This window comes from Penaeus japonicus, unplaced genomic scaffold, assembly GCF_977035675.1.
Source record: "Penaeus japonicus unplaced genomic scaffold, GWHDUDI00000001_assembly GWHDUDI00000003, whole genome shotgun sequence".
In the NCBI taxonomy this organism is placed as follows: domain Eukaryota; kingdom Metazoa; phylum Arthropoda; class Malacostraca; order Decapoda; family Penaeidae; genus Penaeus; species Penaeus japonicus.
Window position 1 is genome coordinate 38,087,474 of NW_028234405.1, and position 10,000 is coordinate 38,097,473.

Here is a 10,000-nt window from a genome sequence, read left to right on the forward strand (position 1 = left end):
TAGTGTTATTAGGTTGACATTGTCTACGTTTTATAAAATATGTTGTGAATGTTGTGGACCTTCACACGATATAGATTCCTTTTTTGTTTTCGTTTATCTGGCTCTGAAGGCATCTGCTTAATGTTTTTATATTTGTTGTGTATTTTGCAGTAAATGATTGTGCAGTGTTGTTTGTTTGTGCCCATGATTTTTTTCTATAAAATATCCAACAAACACCGCTTCCTATTAACAAAGTAGGCAATTGTCTCCGTAGAGTAGCATAGTGTAACGTTTACCAGTAGGGATATAGCAGTCATCTGAATATTCTTGAGTGCCATATCAAAACTTTTTGGATTGGTTTGGGTGCTGAAAATCCAAGTGATACTTCAGTGTTCGAAATTTGCTTTGGTCTTTCTAGTTTTGACAAAGATATGATAGTTCCTTATCTGTATGCTCTAGCTACATCCGGAGAATGAAGGTTAAGCAGTTGGTGATTCATTCCTTCTTTACTTGGGTGCTTGGTATGAGTTATAGCAAGAACCAAGCTAGTGGACCCTGTCAAGGATATCCTGGAGACTTCCCAATTTTTTTTGTTATTTTTCTTTATTTTTTTTATTTTATTATTATTATTATTTTTTTACTATTTCTGCAACACATCTTGGTGGGGCTTCTAAATTAACTAAATCGTTCGTAAGTCTTGAATGACGGATTGAAATTTCAAAGCTGGGAAGCCTAAAGCCCAGGGAGTAGTTGATTAATTATTGGTGGTGATTCGAGGTAGAAGTGCAGATACCAGGGTAGTTTAAGTGTAGATCAAGATTGGCGTAAATTAAAAAGGTGATGCGGGTAAATTATGAATAGGTGAGTGTGAATGAGAGTAGATTTACGGAAAATAAAGGTAAATAAGTAGAACTCTCTGCAACTTTGAGTAGTTATATTTGATTATGGAAGTTTTTATGGCAACACCAAGAGATTTCCTATGTATAGAGATTTGCACTCTCCGAGTTCTTTTGGTAAGAAATGTAGGAATCGTGTCCTGTCCTCATATATGTTATGATAGATGGTGAGATTTGGTGTAATCTATGATGAATATGTCGATTTGTTTATATTAGGATATAGTTTTGAGTGTCATTGTGGGATACGTACTTTGTGTGGCGGTGTTTATATTTTGGTACCTGTGGATTCCAAGCAAGGTCATTCACACAGGGGAGTTTTAACTCTTTTTCCGATTTGGGAAGAAGTTTTCTGTATCATGTAGGGTATGGTTATATATAACCAATGATGTAAAAGAAAAAGAAAACTACCACGTGAAAATATAGTGTTCCCTACTTCCCTTAGTTTAAAAACCATACGTCCCGCGGCACGAGCCTTCCAAGCATGTGTTTCTTCATCTGTAAGGTGTCTTTCTAGTTATATATATATGTATATATGTATGTATATAGATAAATATGCATATAATTACAGACACACACACACATATGAATCCATGAATTATTCTCCCAGTTCCAGTGCCAATATAGATTAATATAATTTGATTCCTTAAAAATCTGCGGGAAGTCACGCTCGTGTAAACACTTGGTGAATGTTTTGGTTGGTGGATGTAACGCAAAAAATACACCGCTGGATATTGTTTATTTTTAAAGGTAATTCAAGTTTTATTTGATGTGTACCTATGCTTGTAGGATTGTTTTAGCTTTAGGGATTAAGTGTGCGTTGTGTTGATGTTTATTATTTTGTTATCTTTGGGGTAAAAGGGTGATAAAAACACGCCCATATCTCCTTGTGGTTTTTCTACGACTGACGTCATGCATTCACTTTATTATTAGAATAACCACTTACAACTTAGTTAAACAAAATGTTTTATAAGACATTTCATTATTATTATGTTATCACTTCTAGGCAGTATTGTATTAGTAGTTCGGAGAGTCACAGAATTGGCTGTCAGCCTTTAAATGTGATAATGTTAGTGAAACCTTGACTGAAGGTGAGAGGCATGGCAGGTGTGGTTGTCTTTTTGTTAATTTTGGTTGCGTGGCTTTTAATTATGATTTAATTTTAATTAAAATGACAGGAGAGAGGTTGTACTTTTACGTAGAGAATCATCATTGCCGTGATAAGTCCGAATTGAAAGGCATAATTGACCATATATATATGCTTTCACTTCCACTTTTGAGTTAAGGGAAAGATGTAAAATAATGTAAAACTTTTGTGGACACAGATTTGCTAGAGCCATCTGTTTCTATCTGGCAATTTGAAGTCATTATTTCTATTTAGAACTTCTTAAGCATAGACATTTCAGTTATTAGTTTTGTGATGACAATATGGAATCTTTTTATTTAAAAAAGTATCTTGGAAGCCTATTGTCTGTCTTTATAATGTTATTGGAAGTTGCTAAGGCTAAAAGTTTTAGTTTGAATGAGCATATATGTGCTTGTGTTACATGTCCATGTATCCCCATTTTATGCTGCCCTTATGGTTAGAAATAATGTCTGCATATTCTGTCAAAATAAAGTTTTGACAGAACATGTAGATAAATAGAAATTTTAGATTACTGACAGTATTTAATCTATTACAATATCAATTCTGCATTTAAAAGATGTGAAAGTTAAAGGTAATTCCTCAATCATTCCAGGTGGGATGATAGCATAGGAAGAAAATGTCGCTGTACGGAGAGAACGTCCGCTCTCCCTTGGAGCAAGTGTGGAGGCAGTTTGTACCTCAAGGGTATGATCAAGCACTGCGTAATGCCTTCTATAATGTTGCTGCGGTCATCTTTGTTGGGGCCGCTGCTGCAGCTGCCTGGTCCGTATATAAAATCTTTGAGGTACGTTTTGAATTTTTATTACTTATAGTTAGTGTGGCACATTTGACCTAAAGTATTAATTGATATATAGTTTACTGTTAAATGACATGCACTTAGAACCATTCATAAATTCTAGTAATGTTTGATTTTACAACAGAGGATAATTATGTATTAAAAAAAAGACAAAAGACATTACTGGCCTGAAACCTTCCAGTGACAGTGAAAAAATATGTGTTGTATGGTATTTGATGTCATTTGATATGAATGGAAGGGTGTCTGGAGTTACATATCTCACCCAATGTGAAATTATATCTATATTTCTCCTTCTCATTTTCTAAGCTTCAGAGCCTTGCCTACTTAGGAATTAGTAAATTCATAGGACAGGTTATACCAGTTATTGTAAATATTGTCATCAGAAAATCAATTCCCGTCTGTTAAAACAAGAATTGTTTGTTAAAACACAATATTGATTTTTTCATTCTTGTCTTGATAGCCCTTTGTGCAGCCATTGCTATGGGCAGTTTTAATAGGTTCACTACTGCATCCGGCCAAAGATGCACTAACGAGGTGGACTCGAAGCTGGCTTCTAGATGTGAGGGCATCACATAATCTTCTATCAGTGTCAGTGGCACTGCTTCCATTACGGTTTCTAGACGCTACATCAGAAATTGTTGGCAGGTTCGTACTTTCAGATATATTCCTTTGCATGGAAAGAATCTAAGAATTATACCTCTCCACTGTTACATTTCTATAAAATGAGCATGAAGTTATACCACCACAAATGTAAAAAGTATTCCATGCTAAGTTTGACACTTGGGTAGCAGTTAATACAGAACATATATTCCACAGATTTGTTGTACGGCATGTGCGGAGTGTTGTGACAGTCACAGTAATCCTGCCACTGTTTTACATCATTATACATCACACACCCACATTCATGTCTACTCTTGCCTACACTATTTGTTCGGCTATCATGTCAGTAATCACAGTTATTGTGTCGGTGGTGACATACAATGGATATGCAGTGAGTAGACCTTTTTCTTTTTCTTAATAATATCTTCCTGTACGCTTGGTTTTGTAGAAATTGAGTTTGACATTAATTGTAAGAAAGACTCTTCACTGCCAATGGAAATATAGTTAAATATGTGGGGGTCCACAGCCTTATTTTCCAAACCACATTTTATAAAGGAATAGCAAAGGAGGGAAAGCTCTAGTGTCAAATGCAGATTGTCTCTAAGAAATCATTTATGTTATCGTACATTACTTTATAACAGTTGTATATCTAAGACAAAAGAATTTCTAATTGTTATGTTGCTTTTGTTATAGGTTTTAACAGTAATTTTTGGATACCTTGTGGCTGTGGTATTCTTCTGGTCATCAACAACTTGTGATGTCTTGGGCCGCATGAGTCTTGCTGTGTGGGTCATGGCAGCAGCAGGGATGTCTGGTAAAGTGAAGAGGATGTTGCTGTATTTGTATTTAGATGTTTTCATGTGCATTAGAGATTTTTGTATTTTCTTTTGATAGGTGAAAGTGGTGAATGTATTTATGCAACATTGCCCTCATTGAATTTATTAATGTGTATATCATTATTTTTATTCTTGTTGTTATTGTAATTTTACTTGAAAAGATATTAATTGATTAATTAATTTATTATTGCCTTAGTTAGTTATTATTATCATTATTTTATTTATTTACTTATTTATTTATTTCAGTTGTGGTAGTATTCTAATTATTTATAGTACTGTCAATGTGAATATTAGTATTATTGCAGATACTGTTGGTAGTGAAAATAATGGAATGATCCTAAAACAAGATTAATTGCTTATTGAAATGTGTTTCCTTTGAATCTTAGGCTTGTGGCCAGCAGGGAGTGTTCCAGTCTTTATAATCCTTTGTCTTCTGCTTGTGGCTGGTTTGGTGACGGAGATCATGGATGTTTTTACTGCTAATAAAGCTGCCAGTAAGTCAGAAGAGTTTGTGAGTTTATATTCAAGGTAACGTGTACCTGTCTCCTTTTTCTTCAGGCCCAGTCATACTGAAATGTTTTGCCAGACATTCTGTAACTTGAAACTATCATTTGTTTTATAATTTTATATATTGTTATATTTGCTGTGTATGTTGATATGTATTTCTTGTATATATGATATTGTCTAATGTTCTAAACCCTATGACAGAAGGTGATGATGCTAGCATTATTGAAGCAGCAGTGTTAGTGTGCCTAGGTAATGCATCTGCAATAGAGAATGCAAATAGTGAAGGACAAGATAAGGTAAGGGAAAAGCAGCTGATTTGGGGTCTTTTTCGTCATATTTTCATGGGGTGAATTATTATGGCTGTTATTTGTTGTAGTAATTAGTAGTTTTCATTTCTTATTTAACTCTTCTGTTACAGACATTTTTTGTGGGGTCGAATCACTTCAACACAGCATATTTTTGTTGAAAATACAAGCTATTTATTCACTTTAATAACTAATGCATCACACAAAATGCTTATTAGTATCACTCTCCTAGTATATCATAAATAGACTCTGTATATCATACCATAAGTCTAGAAAATGATAGAAAGCACAACATCCTAAGATGCCCAGCCCAGGCCAAACTTCTTAAAATCTAGCCCTCTCAGAAGGGTTAAAAGGCATTTTGATAATTGCATTGTTTATATTACTTTACTATATTGGTTCTAGGGAAAGATTTTCTCTGAATGTTATTGTAAAAGATACTAAAAGCTGTGGTAAATAATCTCATTAGTTTTGTTTGAAAAGTTGTTAAATGAAATTGGAAGTGAGTTCTTAATTTCTTGCTCAGTATTTAGTACCACTGCAGTTTTAGTTTATTATGGAAAAAGTTTTATGGCTTTTTATTATTTATTTATCTTTTTATTATACTATATTGTATTGCAGGAGAGAAAAGAAGTGGAAGGCCTAGGGACAGGTGGTTCACTTTCACCCGTCACAGAAGAGGATAGTATAGAGGACTTAGGTAACAAGGAATCCCCCTCTCGACTCTCATCGATTCCCGAGGTGACTACCACATCTGCTGCTGAGACTGATGAGGCTGCCACTGATAATGACCTTGATAAAGAAACCCAGCAAGAGTCCACATCAGATCTGGATAATGGTGACCAAACTCAGCTGCCGAAAGAGGACGTCTCCACACCTGTCCTGAAGCCAGAAGAGAAGACGCGCCAGGCAACTGGGGAGAAGCTTCATGCTGTAAGTCACACCCCAGTGTCCCGCAACATGAGGCTTGAATCACAACTGCCCAGTCCCTACCCTAACCAAGAGCACCCAGACCTGGGACCTACTCCTTTGATCAATAAACACCACTCAAAAGTTATCAGTACACCTCCCCGGTCACCTAATCGTCAGCGTACTAATAGTGGAAGTGTAAACAATTCAGTTCCCAGACGGCTGACACCACACTATCTGTCCAGTGCAGAAAGGATGGTGCCAGTCTTTATTACAGGAAGTGGGGGATCAGGTTGGGTAGAAGTTAGAAACAGTGCCCGTTACATCCCAATGCGTCACCTGTCAAGTGTTACTAAAGATTCCCCTTTGGCAGTTTCACAATTGTATAGCCCATATCAGGTAAGGCCTTTGATATAAATAGTTTTCTGGTTTTGTGCATCCCAAGTGTAATCTTGCAGTAGATATCATTCCTCAGGATAGCAACATGATTAGTGAGTATTGCTGAACAGTAGCTTGCATGTCATAAAAGTATCATTGTGAGCAGGAGTACCTCCACCATAGAATGATTCAAGGTTTGTTGTTTGAAGTTCCCGAAAGTGTTTACACTTACATTTGATGTTTTGGAAATGCTGTAGATTGTGTTAATTTTTAAGGGGAGTGATTGGTTTGTACTTTTTTCCTCAAACATTTATCTGTATTTGTTCCCTGAAGGATCATTTCTTTGTACACCCCATCTCTTTCTCTATTTTTTCAATCCCTTTGTTTTTCTACGTCTTTTTTGCTCCCTCTCTCCCTCCCTCTCTCCCTCCCATCTCTGAAATTATGAGCAAATTTGTTCCGTTTTATTACTAGGGCATCATACCAAATGCTAGTTAATGTCTGTGTTATTAGACCACATATATACTTGTGTATCATTATAGAAAACTTATTGAGCATTCTAAGATGCACCTGCAGCTGCACATCTTAGGATGCTACCCATCACAGAACTATTAAGATCTAGACTATCTAAATAAGGGACATGACACCAAAGTAAGAGGAAAGGGAGATCTCTGATTTATTTCCCAGTTCAGGTTATATAGTTATGTGTAACATGTATGTTTTTAGTTAGAATTGGTTATCTTCATAACAAGAATATATTTTTCATATAGAAGTGATAATTTGGAGGAAAATGTGTATATGATATTCTTGACGACCTCTTTTTTTTTTCTTTTTCTTAATTGAGGTTAAGATTAACTTGACATGTTGGTGATGACTGATAATGGTTTAACAGGTTGGTTATAATTGAATAATTGATTAACAGGTTGCTACATCTTCACCTTGACGGACAAACTGAATACACTTTTTTCTGAATTTGCATATTATGAACTTCACCTCTTTTCCCTTTTTATTTGTGTTGGATTTCTTCTTAATCTGTTGCTTATTAGTGTTGTGCTGGCTTCAATAAGATTTTTTTTTTCAGGTGATTAAGTTATTGGTGTTATTTCATACTTTTTCTTGTTTCAGTCTTTGTTTTTCTAGTTTCATCAAAATATAGACTGCAGAGCAGTCTATTCATGCAATTCTCTTTCTTTCTCTCCCTTCTTTCTCTTTTTTTTCTCTTTTTCTTTCTTTATTTCTCTCATTCTCTTGTTCTCTCTCTCTTTCTTTCGTTCCCTCTTTCTCTCTTTTTTTCTCTCTTTCTCTTGTTCTCTTCTGTCTTTCTCTTTTTCTCTCTTTCTCTCTCTCTTTCTTTCTCTCTGTCTTTCTTTCTTTCTTTCTCTTTCTTTCTCTTTCTTTCTCTTTCTTTCTCTTTCTTTTTTTCTCTCTTTATCTTTCTTTCTTTCAATCTTTCTCTTGTTCTTTCTTTCTGTCTTTCTCTTGTTCTTTTTTCTCTTGTTCTTTTTTTCTCTTGTTCTTTCTTTCTCTCTTTTTCTCTTTCTTTCTCTCTTTCTCTCTTTCTTTCTTTCTTTCTTTCTTTCTTTCTCTCCCTCCCTCTCTCTCTCCCCCACTTTTACCCTTTCTCTCTTTCTCTCCTTCTCTCTTTTTCTCTTTTTCTCTTTTTCTCTTTTTCTCTTTTTCTCATTCTCTCTTTCTCTCTTCCTCTCTTCCTCTCTTCCTCTCTTTCTCTCTTATTCTCTTTCTCACTTTCTCACTTTCTCACTTTCTCTGTCTGTCTCTGTCTGTCTCTGTCTCTCTCTGTCTCTCTCTGTCTCTCTCTGTCTCTCTCTCTCTCTCTCTCTCTCTCTCTCTCTCTCTCTCTCTCTCTCTCTCTCTCTCTCTCTCTCTCTCTCTCTCTCTCTCTCTCTCTCTCTCTCTCTCTCTCTCTCTCTCTCTCTCTCTCTCTCTCTCTCTCTCTGTCTCTCTCTGTCTCTCTCTGTCTCTCTGTCTCTCTGTCTCTCTCTCTCTCTCTCTCTCTCTCTCTCTCTCTCTCTCTCTCTCTCTCTCTCTCTCTCTCTCTCTCTCTCTCTCTCTCTCTCTCTCTCTCCTCTCTCTCTCTCTCTCTCTCTCTCTCTCTCTCTCTCTCTCTCTCTCTCTCTCTCTCTCTCTCTCTCTCTCTCTCTCTCTCCTCTCTCTCTCTCTCTCTCTCTCTCTCTCTCTCTCTCTCTCTCTCTCTCTTCTCCTCTCTCTCTCTCTTCTCTCTCTCTCTCTCTCTCTCTCTCTCTCTCTCTCTCTCTCTCTCTCTCTCTCTCTCTCTCTCTCTCTCTCTCTCTCTCTCTCTCTCTCTCTCTCTCTCTCTCTCTCTCTCTCTCTCTCCCCCTTTCTTTCTCTCTCTTTTTCTCTCTCTCCTTCTTTCTCTCTTTGTCTCGCTCTCTCATTCTCTTTTTATTTGTTTCTTCTCTTTCAAGCTCTCTCTTTTTTTTTCTCTCTCTCTCTTTCTTCCCTTCTCTCTTTCTCTCCTCCTCTCCTTTTCTCCTTCTCTCCTTTTCTCTTTCTCTTTCTCTTTCTCTTTCTCTCCTTTTCTCTTTCTCTTTCTCTTTCTCTTTCTCTTTCTCTCTTTTTCTCTTTCTCTTTTTTTCTCTTTTTCTCTTCTTCTCTTTTTCTCTCTTCTCTCTTCTCTCTCTATCTCTCTCTATCTCTCTCTATCTCTCTCTATCTCTCTCTATCTCTATCTCTCTCTATCTCTCTCTATCTCTCTCTATCTCTCTCTCTCTCTCTCTCTCTCTCTCTCTCTCTCTCTCTCTCTCTCTCTCTCTCTCTCTCTCTCTCTCTCTCTCTCTCTCTCTCTCTCTCTCTCTCTCTCTCTCTCTCTCTCTCTCTCTCTCTCTTTCTCTCTCTTTCTCTCTCTTTTTCTTTCTCTCTTTCTCTCTTTCTCTCTCTTTTTCTCTCTCTTTCTCTCTCTACCTTATTCCATAGAGTTTACACTTAAGAATAATTAATTTTCCTCTGTTAATTATTTTCCTCTTTATCTGGCTGTAGACTAGTTAGGGAAAATTCTTGAAATTTGGGTTATCTGTTGTAGGTGATAGAGCATGTGTACTGTTGTCTTTGTCATTACTAGGATTTTTATTATTTTTTCATCTTGCAAGAACATTATTGTTCAATCTTACTTTGATTAGTCATGTACATAATTGATTCAATGAAGCAAAAGATTAACAGATACACTAATATGTGTTTTTATCATTTTATTATATATATATTTTTTTTCTTTTTTTTTTCCTTTTGTGTTTTTTTCTTCTGTGGAGACTTAGAATATCATGGCATTTCAGGAAGATCCATACCGAACACCATTGATGGAGACACCCCGGCCTCGACTCCTACTCAGTGGCAATGTGCCATCACGTGCCCTGCCCTCCCATGGGTTGATTAGTCCTGACGAACGCCCAGGTGAGGAAGATAATGGCAGCAACATGTATCTAAAGGTAAGTGTGATATTTAGCTAATCTTTTAATTTCTGTGTGTCTATTTTGGACTCTATTTGTTTCTTGTCATTATATCTGTTGTTTCCTGCCTCTCCCTCTCTCTCTCTCTCTCCCTCTCCCTCTCCCTCTCCCTCTCCATCTCCTTCCTTCTCCCTCTCTCTCTCATTCCTTCTCCCTCTCCCTCTCTTT

The 10,000-nt window shown here is 36.5% G+C and overlaps 1 protein-coding gene across 1 annotated transcript in view; it reads left to right on the forward strand.

Annotated features, from left to right (window-relative positions):
- Window positions 1-1,478: 1,478 nt before the first annotated feature.
- The window catches only part of LOC122257371 (transmembrane protein 245), a 29,797-nt gene continuing 21,275 nt past the window's right edge, over window positions 1,479-10,000 (forward strand). Inside the window, exons 1-9 of the mRNA XM_086534799.1 lie at window positions 1,479-1,622; window positions 2,612-2,803; window positions 3,276-3,460; window positions 3,632-3,806; window positions 4,109-4,229; window positions 4,638-4,745; window positions 4,960-5,054; window positions 5,685-5,996; window positions 9,659-9,811. Coding sequence (XP_086390925.1) covers window positions 2,636-2,803; window positions 3,276-3,460; window positions 3,632-3,806; window positions 4,109-4,229; window positions 4,638-4,745; window positions 4,960-5,054; window positions 5,685-5,996; window positions 9,659-9,811 — 1,317 coding nt within the window. The 5' untranslated portion in view covers window positions 1,479-1,622; window positions 2,612-2,635. The remainder of the gene's footprint in view (window positions 1,623-2,611; window positions 2,804-3,275; window positions 3,461-3,631; window positions 3,807-4,108; window positions 4,230-4,637; window positions 4,746-4,959; window positions 5,055-5,684; window positions 5,997-9,658; window positions 9,812-10,000) is intronic.